The following is a 17,649-nucleotide window of genomic DNA, read 5'->3' on the forward strand; positions in this document are numbered from 1 at the left end:
AATAAGACTTAATACACAGTAAATGCGCCATAAACACAGACCGACTTTCTAATTGTTCTACTTAACAACTATGGGTAGAAGTGCAAGCAAATCTCACTATATATGAGGCTCAAAAAAACTATGAATTATTCTTGTCAAGAAGGCCCAGAGGTAGTGTTAGCAACCTTTTAATCCCCTAGTTCCGCATTCTACCTCCAGACCATTTCTGCCCATTCTTCTGTCTAGTCAATGCCCTGCCTCTCCCACCATTTTTTCCCTGGGTTTAGCCCTGGAAACAAACCCAGTCCTGAAGCTCTACTCAAACACTCTGCATCTTCCTACCCTGCTCCCTCGGCACACGCTGTTGCATCTGCCTGTAAGGCCTTTTAGCTACCTGTCTCTGCCCCATTTTCTACCAGACAGACACATCTTCCAAGACCTGTTCAAATGCCACTTCCTTCTAAGCTGTCCCGGCTCCCCCTGAACAGAATTACTCGGTCTCCCCTTCGAACTACCATGGCACTTCCTTCATTCCTCTACTGTAATACTTATCACACTGCAATGTAATTTCTTGCGGACAGGAACTACATGTCATTTTTCGTTGTTCCTCTAGGGCTTTGTGTAGTAACTGACATAAAAAACATTCAACTAATGTTTGCTGAATAAGAAATACTAAAGTCTGTTAAGTAAAGGTAAGCAATATAAGGTAAACATTATAATTTAGAATAGGGAACTTGAGTTCATCATAAGAAAAATAATATTACAAGCTTATGCCAAGTCAACATTTAACTTCAGCCTAAATACCCCAAGAGGTACCTAAAATCTCTTAAGTCTAGAACTTAAAGGAAACTTCAAGACAATATAGCCAATCCTCTGCTGTATGGATCAGGGAACTAAGGCCCAGAGTTCATCCTAATTATCATGACTAGTAAGTGGCAGCACAGAATCCTAACCCAGGCCTCCTGACTCCGAGTTTATAGCTTTCCCCATTTAATCTGCTGTCTCTCTATCTGAAGACCTTTTCTAGTCTACTGCCATCACGTGATATTAGATTGTAGAGTCTAGTCCCAAACAAATATGCCACACACTTAGGCAAAGAAGCAAAAGAATCAGACTGTTTTGAGAAAACCATCCGTTAGCTAGAAATAAATGCTTGCATGGGTGAATCCACCTGTGTGTTATATATAGGTCCCTTAAGAATTAACAGACACTGCCTCTCTGAAAATTTAGTTAAAAAATTACAAACTCAGAAGAAAAAAATCCTTGCTGATGTGTTGTTTTTAAAAACACATCCTTACAATCCTTACAAATACAAAGAAAATTATTTTCTTTCAAGGGAGAAGCCAATTACACTACTCTCCATAAAACAGAACACTGGGAACTTCCCCGGTGGCACAGTGGTTAAGAATCCACCTGCCAATGCAGGGGACACAGGTTCGAGCCCTGATCCAGGAAGATCCCACATGCCGCAGAGCAACTAAGCCCGTGCACCACAACTACTGAGCCTGCGCTCTAAGGCCCACAAGCCACAACTACTGAGCCCACGTGCCACAACTACAGAGGCCCGTGCACCTAGAGCCTGTGGTCCGCAACAAGAGAAGCCACCACAATGAGAAGCCCGCGCACCGCAACGAAGAGTAGCCCCCGCTCACCGCAAATAGAGAAAGCCCACGTGAAGCAACAAAGACCCAACGCAGCCAAAAATAAATAAATAAATAAATTTATTTATTTAAAAAATAAGTAAATAAACAATGTTTTTTTCTCCTCAAAGAGAGAAATCTGGACTGGAAAGCTTGCTAAGCCATCACCTTGGTCTCTCTCATCAGTATTTTGGAATTTTCCAGAAATTTAAAATTTAATATGAAACAAACCTTATATCTGATTTTGAATAAAGGGTCTCATTAGCCAATAAAGCATGGATTTACGTTCATACACTTTTATTACATAAACAGAACCTTTTAGGTCTTCAGAACAGACTATCTTTTATAAAACATCTCTTGTAACAAAATACAGTTTTCAATAGGTCCTGTTTAAAATGTTTTCAGTTCTATATTCTTATGCCAGAGAAATGCTTTTAGAAAAAAGATTTTGCTCATGACCATTTTAGTTAAGTTGTAACAGGTACATTAAAATCAAAGGCACATTATTCAATTTGTGCTAGATCTTCCAGAAACAAACTGAGTTGATGTCCTTTAGAAATCCATGGAATAAAGCCCAGACAGGATAAAACATAATAAGTATCAGTCCAAAAATGACTGCCGAAGATAGAAAGTATTATTACTGAAGCTCAGAGATTCAATAAACTCACATAAATTTACTGCAAAGCATTGCTCTGGGTCCCACAGTATATTTTATTTCTTTAGAACATCAGTTGCAATGCTGTTCGGATTTTCTGAAAACATCAATTCATACTTTTCTCTTGGAAAGACAAGGGTGAATGAATTAAATTCAGTACTGCATTTTGTGAATTAGATGTGTGGTATTTATGGTTTAGAGAATAGAAGTCATGTACTGCTAAAATAAATTTTCAATTGGGAAATACAGATTTAAACTGTATTCTATTCAGTGGTTGAATCTATACTACCAAAATGAGTGGTACAACAGTAATCATCTCAAATACCTCTTTAGTTGCTGTTAAATGCTACCTTCAAGCGGTGTTCTTAGAGTTATGCATGTGTCCAGTACAGAAAACTTGTAAAAAGCACAGAAACCCTGAGTCTTGGGTTGAGGAGTGGAAAGGTCAGCGGGAACCACCAGTTCTCCTCACAGAAAGGGATGAAGAGCTAATGCTTAGCTCATAAAGTAGGGACATTAACAATGACACACCTTGGATGTGTTATCAATAAAGTTACTGCATTTGAATTCCCTGCATTCAAAATTTAGACCCAATTACAAAGTCACTCTATAATTAAGGATTTCATACTTTTCTACGAATCTTCAGAGTATAGGCAAATATCTAGCTCTTTATAACCCAGGGGTCCAAGAATCTGAAAAGGGTTTGGAAGGGTTTTATCAGAAAATTTTAGAAGAGGCCATCAGGGTAATCTGGTGTAATGCTCTACAGTGGAGAAAATGAAGCATAGAGAGGTCACATGTGTCACCTTAGATCAAAAGACTCTTTGACTGGAGAGCCAGAGGGTCCAGGACTTCTCTTGATTCAGGGCCCCTTCAAGTCATCAAAGTGCCTGATGTTCCCGTTACTCAGGAAAAGTATATGAAACTAATTCCAAACATATTTTAGGGGAAATATACCAGAAATGTTATCAAGAGATAAATTGCTTTGTAGTTGAAAAGTAAAACCTACTCAGTCTAAACAAAAGGAAGCATTCGAAGTTAGCACTGAGGAGGAAGAAAAAGGGAAATCTTATTTTTTTCATTTCCTACTGTAGCATAGGTATTGCCCCATTTACCAGCGAAAGATACTGAGAACCAGAGTTTATAGGTTTCATAAGATAATTTTCTGGAGCTTGAATCCATGGTTCATACACAATGTGCTCAATGTATTTTGTTTAGTCACAAAATCACAATCATTAAATCTTTACTAAAATAGGCGATTTATTGTTTTAATTGTGTACACTACTCACCCAATTTTCATTCTTTTTAAAAACAACATTTTGCGTTTTGCTATTTTCAAAATACAATAGCTACATGGTAGATATTACCACCATTAGGTAAAGAATACAGTTAATTGGGATTGACATATATACACTAATATGTATAAAATGGATAACTAATAAGAACCTGCTGTATAAAAAAATAAAATTAAATTAAAAAATTTAAAAAAGAATACAATTAAGAATATGTGTAGCAATTTTACAAACTCAATTGAATTTATATAATCATAGTTATTATGCATATATATTAAAATATAATTTGAATATGTAAGTCCCTTATTATTTAAGAAGTTTCTTCACTCATTGCATTTTTTTCCTTCAGTACTGTTTACATGTAAGACTCTTCTCCGCTTCTCATTCTTGCTCATCACTTTCCTCTACGGAAACTATTACCCACCAATGAATTATTTCTTTCACTAGCAACTAATATAGTGACATGTTAACAGCACACCATCCTACTGTTTGCTGAATTAATGTTTTAAGTTCAATTCCTGTAGCTCATTGTCATCCAAATCCTGCTTTCAACTTATAATTTAACTCAGAATGTTATTTGATGTCTCTTTAATGGCGAGGGTTATCATGTTTTTGAACTACTCCTATTAATTCCTAACGGTGGCATTATAAATCTAAGCTTATGTCTTTTGTTCTACAACTGATATAAAGAACATTATGATATTTTAAGTTCTATTTATTGTTCTCAGAGAACTGTTGGTTTTCTATACTTTGAAACTATTTCTTAAGATTATGTGTAACTTAAGTTTTGATGATTTAGAATACATATTTGATAATACCCTTTTCCTGGATTCTGAAAATTTGCCAATGGGTTGAATTAAGTCAGAGAAAAATTTTCATATACAGTAAGATATTTGATTATCTAATTATCAATACCTAGACAAGGAAAGAATAGTGTTAATTGAAAAATTATTTATATTAATGTTCATTTCAAAAATGCTTTTTAGTATATTCGACTTCATTATGTGTTTGAAATTGTGCAGTTTCACAAAACATCAGATAAAATAATGCAGCTTCAGTGAAAAGACCCAATTGATGAAAAGCTACAAGAGCTTCAGCTTTCCCATTTCTGCTTTGCTCCTCTGCTATAACACCTTCAGACCTGGCCTGGACACATTGCTCCCTCCCTCTCTTTGCTGACTATTTTAAAGGACAGAGACAGCCTTTGGAACACCATGTTCTTCCTCAGGCTATTACAGAAAATGAGAGAAATCCATTCCTACAACTGGCTGCCTTAGGAAACAGAATTTTAGATTCCTTCCCTTCCAGCTCCTGTTGAGTTAAAAGCAGGGGCCATAAGCCAATAAATGTGGTGAGACAGCACTTGGGAACTGACATAAACAAGCAATAAAAGCCTACTTCCTTCTTCACAATCAGTAAATAATAGAATGGGATGGTTTTACACTATAAAAGATCAGAGAATAATAGAATTTGAGCTGTAGAGGAATCTTAGAGGCCATACAATTTTCAGTACCTTTTGATTTTCAAAATGATTCTGAAGATTTGACCAGAGCACTTGTTTTTGACTGATTCATTAAGACTCAGTTTTGACCAAACGTAACCAAAACAGAGAATTTCATGGTCACAGGAATGTTTAGAAATGTCATCCTCTGAACTGTTCCGTTTTATGAAGGGGAATAAGGATGTTCCAAAGGCATCAGTTCCTCCTTTCTCTGGCGGCCGAGGGTCAGTTCCCAGCTACGGGGTCTTTTGGGTCCATCTTGGTCCCTCGCCCCAGTCTCTTACCCTGCTGTTAAGACTGTTAGGCGGCTGCCCTCAGCACGGTGCCCAAAACAGCCCACTCTGAGTTTGCAACCAGGTAGGTACTCACTAGTGACAACAGAACACTCAAGGTCTTTGATGAATCAACACGAGGTCGACTTTGCTCTATTCACACCCGTTTATATCTGGCTCTCAAGTTTAGGTCTAGGGTAATTTCCAGACAGCTTAATGCTAAGTGAAGAATTAGTTTTCCGTTTTCTAATCAAAAGGGTACCAGAGGTACAAGTGAAGTTGGCAGAAGAGAAAGCGACCTGCCACGGTTCCCCTAAATGGAGTGCCCGGCCCCTTCCCCGAGCCCCGGGCATCTTCACTTCCAGGAGCCCTGCGGCGGCGGCGGTCTCGGCACCGCCCTCGGTGCGGAGTCACACCCCTGAGCTGCAAAGGACAGTCACCCCAAGTAAAGAGGTCGCCCAGGTGATGGAGCAAGGGCACCACGGCGGCCAAGAGCTGTATTCGAACCCTAATACCGAAAGACAATCTAGTTTGTCCGCGGGCGCGGAAAACGTATAAAGCACCCTGCTCCTCGGGCTGAGTCCCTGAGACCATCGCTTCTCCTCCGCGCCCCCACCTGTTGGGTAGCATCTCCGGGCTCCTCCTTGCCCAAGTGCTTTGGAAGCTGTCAACAAAAACCTAGAGGCCAGGGAATGTGACAGGTGATCATAACTATGCAGAGGAGATGGAGCCCAAATAGCGGACCTATGGGGCCGGGCCTCGCGGGGGTCGGGGATCTGGAGCCGGCCCCTCAGCGCCGCGGCCACGCGAGCTGTGCCAAGACCGGGCGGGCGGCGCCGGCGCACTCCGGGCACCGAGCCTGCAAAACGGGCCCCGGGCAAGCGGCCGGCCACCTCGCAGACGGCGGGCAGCAGGCGCAGCGGCCGCCGCCCCGGGGCGCCTCGGCCGACCCTCCGGCCGCCGCCGCCTCCGCTCTCGCCCCGCTCCCGCCGGGGCCCCGACCCGAGCCCCGGAGGCGCTCGCTCTCCCCGGCCGCGCGACCCGGCGGCATGGAGCCCGGCGCGGGGTCCAGGACGGCCGAGCCCGGCACGGCGCGGGAAGCCAGCGCTCGCTACGGCGACGGCAGGAAGAAGATGGCGGCGGCCGTCACGGCGGCGGTCTCTCACGCACAGCTGACGCTAATGGCGCGCGCCGGCCGGCGGGCCGCGGATGGTGGTGGCGGCGGCGGCCCGGGCTCCACCGAGGGGCGGGGCGAGGCGGGAAGGGGGCCGGCCGGAGACGGAGGCCGGGCGGGAGGCTGGAGAGAGGCGGTGGGGAAGGTTTGTTGTGCTCGGAACATGGCGGGCGTCGGCGACGCGACCGCCCAGAGAGAAGGCGGCGGTGGCGGCGCCGACATCCCGGAGAGGGAAGGCCGCGGAGAGGCGGAGCAGGCGGGCGGCGGCGGTCACGGGCCCCCGCCGGCGCCTCAGCACACGGAGACACTGGGCTTCTACGAGAGCGACCGCCGGCGGCAGCGGCGCCGCAGCCGCGCAGGTGAGAAGGGCGGGCGGGCGGCGCTAGGCCGCGGCGAGGGAGCGGAGGGCGGCGGGGGGCGCCGTGGGACTGCCGGCTGCGAGCTCCGCGGCCGCCGCTGCCTCCGGGGCCGCCGGGGTGTGGGTGCGCGGAGCCGCCGCAGCTCCCGAGGCTCCGCGGCCGCTGACAGCTCCTCGGGCGGGTCCGCGCGCAGCGCCGAGGCCCCGGCGGCAAACGCCCGGCCAGGTGCGTCCGAGAGAGAGGGCTGCGGCCCGGGGAGTTCGTCCCCGCTCACTTTCCTGCTTTTGAAAGGTCTTTAAAAACAAAACAGAACGCCTGGTATCCTCCCGCCTCGATAACGTTGGCGAGCATCTCCCCACGTCTCAGGGAGCCCAAAACTGAGAAACGCAAGACTGATTTCATTATCTGTGTGCCAAGGTGACTTTTGTTCTGTGTTTTAAGCGAATTTGAGTCATCGAAACCTGTTAACTTGCCCTCTGAATTTGTGTTCTTCTGCTGCAGATAACAAGGTGGTAATAATGACCGTAAAGTTCAGTCGTTTTGCCCAGGACATAAATATTTAGCGCTCCTGCAAATGTTACCTGTGAACTTTTCCTAAACCGAAACTTAAGCCACTTTGAAAAAAAAAAGAAAAAGGCTGCGTAAGATGCACTTGTGGATCCTACTTTCAATGACCGGTTTTAAGCATATTGTTACAATGTTGTTTCTTTAAGCGATAGGACTTTATTCTTGTTTTTAAAAGTTGCATTTGTATTCATATTGCAGTCGTGTATTAAGCTTAAAAAAGGGGAAGACTGAGATGTATGTTTCATTGAATATAGGGTGATAACAGCATTTTAATTCTTAAATAATTATAAGTTTTGAGCAGGAACAGACCCATAACTACATTAATTTCTTCCAACTAAAAAATTGCTTCTGGTACACCATAGGAGCTGCATTAGCCGTTATTTCCTGCAGTTCATGCAAATAAGTGTTTAAGTACTAGGGCTTACTGCATCATTGATTGCACTTGGGTATTGAAGATGTGGGAGTACTTAAATGCTAACTTAAGGCTGATCAGGTAAGATCCTGATTGATTTGCTAATTATCAGAAGTAGACGTAGGTTAGACTTTGAAGAGGTCTTTATCTTTGAAAAATTAAGTACAGACTGTGCCTTGTTTTGTCTTTTTCAATGAACCACTTAGAAATTCTCAACTCTAGGTTGTCAGTTAAACACTTGCTTGGAAGAGTATTTACTTTCTAAATTGGTCAGATCTAATTAAGACAAAGTATTAAATCTCTCAGCTGTCTGTTTACTTACTTGGACTTGAAAATTAAAAGCCCTCTGGTGCAAACAGAAAAAAATGTAGCCAGGTTTCACTCTAATTTCTTTGAAATATGTATGAGTTTTAGGAAAGCCAACATGATAAAAGCCTTTGTTATTGTTTGCATGCACAAAAAATGAACTTGTCAGGTGCCTTTTGATGATCACAGATGTTGGGCTCCTGGAGTAACCCTTAACACCCTTTCCGTGGCCCTGCTGGTCATGGGTCTGGATACCTGGTACTGTGGACTTCCATAGACTTCACGCCGCCTGTGCATTCTTCATCATCATGGGTTACGGAGCGTGGTTTACTTAACATGTTTGAAGCTGGGCTTTTAACCCAGAGTTGCAGGAAGTCGTTATCAGTCACACACTTCCGGCTTTAGTCTTTGGGGTAGTCATTGTTTCCCCAATGCTGTCCGTTATGTTGAGGAGAGATGACCGTGGCAGCTCTTGGGGATGAGGACTTAGGTGAGAATCCCAGGAGTATTTCAGCTGGAGTCACCAGCCAGCGTTGTTGTGTCTGGGACTGCACATGGGCCCTTTGTCCTTTCCCCCGGGGTGTCTGTCTCTTCTCCGCTAGTTACACAGCTCTTGCCGTTGCCAGTGCCCACTCTCCAACTCTGATGCCGCACTGGTCAGGGCATCCTCACTGGAGATTAGAATTCTCTCAGTCATTCTGAAATGCCCTGGGCTGCTGAGTGGCTTCTGCGTTCACCCTAACCCTGCAGCATTGCTCCCTTCCACGGTTCAGCATCCTTTCCTTCCTCTCCTGTCTGGAATTTAGAAAACTCTTACCTAGGGGCTGCCCTGGGCCAGAGGGCCTTGGAGTGGCGCCACCTAGTGTCATGTGAGAAGTATTTCTTCCTGAATCAAATCTCTTCCAAGCCTAGGTGCTTGCTCTTAAGGTGTTCCATGTCCATTTTTTATATTCTGGTGCTGCCTCTGATACTCTAGTCTTCCCCCCCGTCCCCTGCCAATTTAGGGCAACCTTTGTCTTTCCTTTTGAAAGTCATAATTTTAGTGTCTTGGTGGCGTGAACCATCAGTTAGTTCCAAAGTCCCCTTCATCATTTCTCCCAAGGAATTTAGGACTCTTATAAATTAGATGTTTGTTGGCCTGCCCTAACCATCTAGGGTCCCGTAAATGAATATACAGATTAGGTGATTATCCAAACCCTCTGAATCCAAGTAAAATAATTCAAAATGTAATGTTTGAGGTTCCTGTTTTTATTTTATACCTGTCTGTGTTCATTCATATGTTTGTAGAATATTTATGTATATTAGTTTGTATATATACAGCTACGTCAAGGGTAAGCTTTCTTTTTGTTTCTCTTTTCAAACTCTTCTAATCACTTTGTTCACTGAACTCCCTCTGACTTATGTGTAGCCTAGCAGTGGGCTGAGACTTTTCTCAGGTTCTAGTACTTAAACCTTAACATAGATAGGAATGGATATCCCACTCATCATTCCTGGTTTCATTCTGTCACTCATGATGGTCACTGTGTATTCCACCGTTGCCTTATGTGGTCACCTGTCTTGAACTCTGGGTATAGTAGTCATCAAGAACCGCAGATTCATCTCTTCTGTCTTCTTTTTTTCCTCTTCTTAAAAATATGACCAATTTCTATTGTCCTTTTTGATATAAGACCAGACAAGTACATATTACTGGGACTTCCCTGGTGGTCCAGTGGTTAGGACTCCATGCTTTTGCTTTCTCTGCACAGGTTCGATCCCTGGTCAGGGAACTAAGATCCTGCAAGCTGCATGGCACGGCCAAAAAAAAAAAAAAAAAGTACATATTACTATGTTTCCATGCTTGTGCCCCACTTCACAGGTCTGTAGAAGTTCTAAGTGGGAGAGTTTCTGTATAGCCATATTCCCATTTAGGAATCTAGGTCCAGCAAGTCAACTTTGGACTAAGAATTAGGCAATCTGTTCTTGGCTTGGTTCAGTTGTTCAATTGCTTTGTAGACTCTATGCTTGCCTAATCCATTTGGCTCTGTTTCATAACTCCACTACTAAATAGTTTAGTATCTGAAGTATCTAAGTTGGCTCTAGTGACTGGAGACTTAACAGTAGAAGACTTGGTGTAAAATAAATGCAACACCTACTGGTGAGGATGAAACAATACCTATATAATGCAGGTATTGGAGTATGCATAGAGATAGGTATTGCTTGTAAAACAAAAGAATTTGACGTAAGGTATGGGTGAACAGTATGGTTTTTGACTATAGCGGTGCCATGGGCCCATTTTGTTCCTTTTTAGGTGGTGACTCGTCACTCTGGAGCTTAAACTTGGTATCCATCCCTTGTGCTTCTCTTCTCTTTCTTTACATTTTAAACCTCTTGCTTTACCTCCATAAGAGAATGAACAGAGGCAGGAAGAAAGACTAAGACTCAGAAAAGCCAACTGATCTCCTTTTTAGCAGCTCCCACAAAAGATTTTGAGTGGGACAAAGGTTTTAACTGTTCATATTCACTATGTCCCATTGTGTATTTGAAAATTTAACATTTTGAATATTAAAATACATTCTCATTTAACCAGTCCTGATCCTCTGTAATATGTTACATAGTTATCCTTATGGCCCCAAACTTATCCTGATGGATGATTAAAGGCCGTGATTCTGAAAATTATGCTCTAGAGTAAATCAGTTTCTCATTTATAAAGGAAAATAAGAATAATTGTAAAACTGCCTGAGAAATTACTTGGAGTGAACACAACCCAGATACAGATAAAGTAAAATTAGCTGCTTCTCTTCTGACAGACGATTGCTCTCGTTTTAAAAGTCTCACTTGCTTTACTTAACAACTACTTGTAAAGTAAACAAGCAATGAAAAGTTATTTATTTTGATCTTTGACTGGTTCAGTATCTTGACCTTTTTAAGATGTTTACCTTCCACCTAGTTTACCCTCCAAAATTCAGTCCTAGCAGCTCATTTGCAGCCCACTTTGGGGAATGCTTGCATAAAAGAGGTCTTTGGAAAGACTGTATCATTGACTGTCAGGTTAATGATATTTTGTTCCCGTTTTTAGTCCTTACTTTGTAACCTGATGACCTTGGAAAAAGTCACTACTCTTTTTGTATCTGTTTTCCATCTATAAATTTATGAATATTCTACCTATTCTTTACTTCCCTAAATGAGATTATTTATAAACAATTTGAGGACCTTAAAAGTTCGACTGGTACCTTTACTGTATTTGACTTAGGAAAGCAGAATTGCTGTCATTGATTCCTAGTTGGCCTTGTACAAGGGTGTGCCTTTGTATTTGTGTAATAAACTTGTAACTAATATTTTAGTGTAACTTTAGTAAAGCCTATTAAATTTTTGCATTATTTAAGACTGGAGGTTTGCATGTTTCATAGTATTTTCCTAGCAGTTAACCAATATTACTTTACAGTTTTTTTGATGGTCAATGCTATTTTAAGAAAGATATATTTAGACATATTACTGAACATGTAAATATATTTATGATTACTCATTACTTCAAATTAATACTTTTTTATACTGGGTTTTTATTTCTAAAACAAGCTCTCTCAGAAGATAATTAAACATAATATTTCTTCGTTTAGGGATGAGGAAGAAACCATTTATACTGTACTTTTTCTCAATTTAAGATACTGGATCACAAGGCAATTCTGTGGTAGATGAATATTGATTAAAAATAATCTGGAAGAATTGATCCAGATTTATGATTGATATTATTTTCCTAGTGTTAAATATTCATAATTGACAAGACTAACTTGTTTAAATGTAGAAGCTCGTTTCTATTATAATTGTTGATAAATAGTAAAATACTTCTATTTTTAAAAGACTTTTACTGAATATTTCTTCTTGGTGAGATCTGGATAAATGAACTAAAGTTGGTTGACATCAGAAGAGTTCAAACAGTATTCAGAAAATAAACAATTGGATTATTTTATTTTGGAAAATAATTTGCACTTAAACTATAAAGACAGATGTTTGGCATAACAAATGAAAGTGACTCTTGCTAAGAAGGAATGAAGTATCACCACGGTATGGAAAAAGTTAAGGTTCACTTGGCTAGCAGAATTCTTGAAGAGTGGCGCCCACAGGTCAAAGAGCAGTAGTAGCCTTCCTAAATAATTAGCCAGGCACTCTACCCAATATCACGGGACAGGTGAGTTCAGGTAAGTCTGTAGAATGCTAGAGAACAGTGTTTAAAACAACGGCAGCAACGAACGAAAACACTGAAACACAGCTATACTTGGAACAGAAGATGGAGTAGCATCCTGCAGAATATATCCATGGCCAGGAAAAGACTGGAGGTGGGGAGACCAGACAGAGCGGCAAGACTACCCTATACCTTAGGAGCTCAGGCCACCGGGCAACAGAATCTTGTTCTTCAGTGTGAATCAGACAACTCCTCTGACAGGCTGAAGCCAGATCAGGGCTAGGTCATCTTCTCTAGTACGATTGTCAGATAGATGGGTGATAATTATGGTCCAGGGGAGAGAGCACGCTGGACTTGGAGTTCAGAGATCCAGGTTCTATTCCCAACTTGCCCCTTAGCTTTTCAGTGACTTTGGGCAAGTCTCCTAACCTCTGTGAGCCTCAGATTCTTCATTTGCAAAATGTGAATGCTGTTAACTGTTCCTTTAGCTCTCAGAATTGTGAGAATTTCATGAAGTAGTGTGAGCAGGACCTTTGTAAACTACCTCAGGCCATCTAGCGGGAGGATCCTAATCCCTGAAGTAGGGCCAGTTCTCCAGGAGTGGGGGAGGAGGAGGTGGTGAGAAAGGTTTCAAAATATTTCACCCCATGAAGCTTGGGGTTTTTTGTTAGTATTGCTTTAATGTTTCTTCTAAAACCATTCCCCAGCCCATTAGTATGGTGTTAATTGTAGGCAAACACTACCCTTACACTCAGAGCTCACTGCGGGCTGGACATGAAGAAGATCTGGATACATGGTGCTTGCTTTCAGAAAGCTCATGGGCTGGTAAGGGAGCTGATTAGTAAACAGTGTACCTTCATAGAAGTAAACCCAGGATGCTACAGGAGCACAGAGATGGGGGGTGGGGGGAGACCCAGTTTTGCAGAACACAATGGCCTGTTTACAAAAGCACTTGAGACAGTGATAGAATAATCTAGTGCCAAAAAGCACACACTTTAGGATAGACTGCTTGATTTGAATGCTGGCTCTACCATTTGGCTTGCTCTGTGACCTTGGAGACCTCCTTAACTTCTCTGTGCCTTGGTTTCGTCATCTATAAATTGGGCATAATTATAAAACCTGTCTCACAGTTATGAGAGGTGTCTACTCAAAACATGTTTAATCATTTGATTTTTAAGTGTTTACTTTTAAATTTTCTATGGGAAATCAAAATTGGTGTTTATAACTAAAATTCTTGCATTTCTAGAGGTAAAATCCTGACACGACACTTATTCATATTTACAATATAGTTAAAACACTTTCATAGGTTTATATTTTATAACTTAAGGAAAATTAGTTACTTAAGTTATATAGTTTGTTAAATATGCTTACTTGATGTGTTACCTTTTATCCATGGAAACAGGATTGCAGAAATAGCAATAAACATTAGGTAACCACCAAACTAGAATTGGTTAATACTATAGATCGTGTGAAATTACTAGTCAGTAGTTCAAGTATTGTGTCATGCTTTGCAGTTCTCATATCCTTTCATTCAAATCCTCTCTTCAGTCCCTCGAACATCCTTTGTGGGTGGCAAGCAGGTAACAGGTGTTGTAAAACTGCTCCAAGCCTTGGTTTCCTCTCCTGTGATATTGAGATCTATGAGTCGAGCGGGGTCACAGCACTAGTGAGTGACAGAGCTGGTGCCAGAACTTCCTTCTTCTAATTGCTAATCCTGTGCTCTCTTTGTGCATCATAACAAAACCCTTATTATGGTGGAAGCTCGGTCATCTCGTGGGCACCAGGGAAGGCACCGTTATAGAGGATAATTTTCTAAGTAAACAAGGGTACAGTGTTGGGCTGCACCCTGCAGGCCTACAAACCCTGTGCTTGCCCAGCTTCAAGACTGAAGAAAGAGCCCGGACTCAGCGACAGAGACATCAGTAGTTTAATGGACGGGGGATCTTACACGTGGGAAGCACGGTCCTGGAGCGACACCCCACCGTGTGTGGCTGACAGCAGGCAGGACCTGGCGGCAGTCTTCTCTCCCGGGGGAAGGGGAGACTACCAGTTACAGGGGAATTGACCTCAGGTGGCCTCCTTAGTTACCAGGGAAACCAGCAGAGGGGCACACCCCTCACCACCCCTTTCATAAGAACAGTCACTAGCTGGGGCCTGAGGCAAGTATATAGGAAGATCACGCGTGTGCCTAAGATGTAGGTGAAGCAGGCACTGGCTGGGCAGGGGAAGTACAGAGAGCAAGAGAACAGCCACCTTGAGTGGCCTCACCATACATACAGCTGTCTCAACCTTTTAATTTAATTTGCTTTTTAAAAAAATATTTGTTTATTTATTTATTTATTTTTGGCTGCGTTGGGCCTTCGTTGCTGCACGCGGGCTTCCTCTAGTTGCGGCGAGCGGGGGCTACTCTTCGTTGCGGTGCGGTGGCCTCTCTTGTTGCAGAGCACGGGCTCTAGGCGCGTGGGCTTCAGTAGTTGCGGCACGTGAGCTCAGTAGTTGTGGCGCACGGGCTTAGTTGCTCCACAGCATGTGGTGTCTTCCCAGACCAGGGCTCAAACCTGTGTCCCCTGCATTGGCAGGCGGATTCTTAACCACTGCGCCACCAGGGAAGTCCCTATACTAAGGCCTTTTAGTCTGAACATCTATTAATATATACCGTGAAGCTTACATCATGTGTACGTGGCTTCAACCATAAATGTACTGAGAGTACCGTGCTCGTGGTGCACTGGATGATTTGGCCTGCCCCTGCGCTGGGCTGCAGTAGGCGGAAGTCGGGTTTTCTCTCCATCTGTTTCAGTCTCCTGTTTCAGACAGCTTTCGTGGTATCACTGACTCTCCAAATGGATTATGAATCTTGTATTTTAAAAAAATGTGTGTAGTTTTTTGGGGGAAGCTATAACTTCTATACATAAGCAAGCCACTTCACCTGACGCTCAAAGAACTAGTGATCTGTCCCAGTGTTGGAGGAAGTAAGCTGTTTTTAGGCCCACTGGGAGATAATAAGTCCACTTCTGAGTCTTCCTAAGGGCTTTTCAAGGGTATTTTGGACTATACACTGTTCCCCATCCCTGCAACCTTTAAATCCTAGCATCACATAAGACTAACTATGAGGGTCGATAACTCGTAAATGAAATCAACCTCCCCTCTTTGTCATTTTTTGGAGGGAACACCAATACTGTATTTGGTAAAAGGACCACGAGGCCAGCTCAGAGCAAAGAGGACAATTTGAAACCTTTGGTATGCTGAGTTCTGGAAGAGAGGACGGCCTCCTAGAGAGTAGAAGTAGGGATGTCTGTGAAGTTGGGGACTGAGAGGTCACCGAGGTGGTGGGCTGTTAGAGGAGTGTCACACAGTGGAAAAATTGGGATCAGGCATTAACAGCCTTACTTCTCATCTCAAGTCCTCCAGGAACAGCCAAGTGGAAAGTATTCCACCTCCTTTGGCCTTTCTTTCCTCAGCTGAGATGAGATGACTGTGGGTGAATTTGCCTCAGAGGAACCGAGGAAACAGGTGGACAAATCCAAGGAAAGGGGGAGGTCTTTCAGATCGGATTGAGGTTCTGTTTTGTATGACTTATTATAATTACCATCATGCTGGGAAGCCTTCACCTGGGGAAATGGCGTTATTTAGATACTTGCAGGATCTCTGAGGCTGAAGAAGGAAGAATTTGCACTGGTGTCTGTGTACCTCACCCAGGATAGTTCTTGGGCTGAAGCAATGCCTGTTACGTGACTTGGCTCCCTTTTGATTGTGTGTGTGTGTGTGTGTGTGTGTATCTCCATTTTTTATATACTTGGTATCTACTCTTTTTACCTGCCTTCATCTCTCCATCAGTCCAGGTCCTGTATCACCTGTAACACCCATGACTAGACTTTCACAAAACACTTTTCTAACTATTCTGGCTCATAGTAATCGTCCCTTTTATATTCCTGTGACTTTTTCAGTTTATATCACACAGAACAGCAATTTTCTCAACAGTCTTTGCTGGTGGTTTATGTGCAGTTCAGTTCTGGGCACAGAAATGTAGATTACTTTGTTTTATTCTCTTGTTGTTTTACATATACATTACCTGTAGCACCAGCTAGCATGGAAGTTCCTTGATAAATACTGTTGTTTTTGTTTTGTCATTTTTTTTTTTTCCTGTAGAGCTTTCATTGTTGAGGTTCCTCAGTGCTGAACTAACCAGAGGGTACTTCCTTGAACATAATGAGGCCAAGTATACAGAAAGAAGAGAAAGAGTATACACTTGTATGCGAATACCAAGAGAATTGGAAAAGGTACTTTTTTTTTTAACTCGTCGTTTTGAAAATTATGTCAATATGTTAATTCTATTAAAAAAATTGTGAACAGCTTGAGTTGCGTTTTTAAAATACTGGAAATAACGTGATCATAAATAATTAAATATATTGGGGGAGTAGGAATTCCCATTCAGGAAGAGTCTTAAAAAGTGTATTTTTAGTGTAAGAGCCAATGATTTGTAACTTTGCTACTTATTAAACTTAATCATATTCCCATTTGTGTCCCACCCAAATAACTTTTTCAAGGAATTGCTCTCTACTTATTCCTTTAGTTCTCTTCAGTTTTGTTTTACTAGAAGCAGTTTTTTTTCCTATTCAGCGTAATATAAATTATTTAATTGCACCCTTTTTTTTAAGGTTTCAGTTTCTCAGAAAGCCCTCATTTTTAAAAACAGTTTCTTCAAAGAAAAAAGACAATTTGTTTCACCTTCATCACAGAAAACATCTCAGCATAGGATAAACATAGTAATAGCAGCATTAAATCTCTGCACATCGCGTGCTCCGTTGATTGTGTCCCAGGCCATCAAGACCAGTCAGATACGAAATCAAGGCTGCTCTTTCTGTCTGCATTGATAGAGTTGACGACTCTGAGCAGGAAGGAAAGAATTAAGAAATAATTCAGCTTTAGCTATACTGAAGCAAGTTTTCATACTTTTATAGTAACGTAAAACTTGTAATGTTCCAGTCACTTCTCTAGAATCATACTTTACTATTGGAGTTGGTATCAGAAGAGTTTAGTTGGTTTGCTTTCTCAATGTATTATAACAACAAGAGGTGTGGTACAGTGAAAAGGAAGGATGCCCGGTTTGAGAGATGTTGCTTTCGGTAGGTTCTTAGTGGCGCATCATCGTGTGCTGAAGCTTTGGAAAGTTCTGTATTAGGGTGAGATTTAGAGAGCTAGGGAGCCAGCAGACGTTTGAGACAATGAAACAGCTCGTTGCCTTTGGTCAGGATCATTAAACATGCGTAGCTATTATTGTGTTGCTGCTTTTCTGGGGAGTTCTAGGGTTCTGTGGAGGAGCCAAGGGCTGGAGGTGA

The 17,649-nt window shown here is 42.3% G+C and overlaps 1 protein-coding gene across 3 annotated transcripts in view; it reads left to right on the forward strand.

The window, feature by feature from the left end:
- The first annotated feature begins 1,573 nt into the window (after positions 1-1,573).
- Positions 1,574-17,649, forward strand: part of TAPT1 (transmembrane anterior posterior transformation 1) — a 65,543-nt gene continuing 49,467 nt past the window's right edge. The window contains exons 1-2 of one of the 3 annotated variants that reach the window (XM_082389303.1): positions 1,574-6,872; positions 16,460-16,590. In XM_082389303.1, the coding sequence (XP_082245429.1) occupies positions 6,053-6,872; positions 16,460-16,590 (951 nt within the window). In that variant the 5' untranslated portion in view covers positions 1,574-6,052. The remainder of the gene's footprint in view (positions 6,873-16,459; positions 16,591-17,649) is intronic. The other 2 variants (XM_082389304.1, XM_082389302.1) reach the window with 2 other exon arrangements.

This window comes from Balaenoptera borealis (assembly GCF_965194805.1).
Source record: "Balaenoptera borealis genome assembly, chromosome: 4".
Classification (NCBI taxonomy): domain Eukaryota; kingdom Metazoa; phylum Chordata; class Mammalia; order Artiodactyla; family Balaenopteridae; genus Balaenoptera; species Balaenoptera borealis.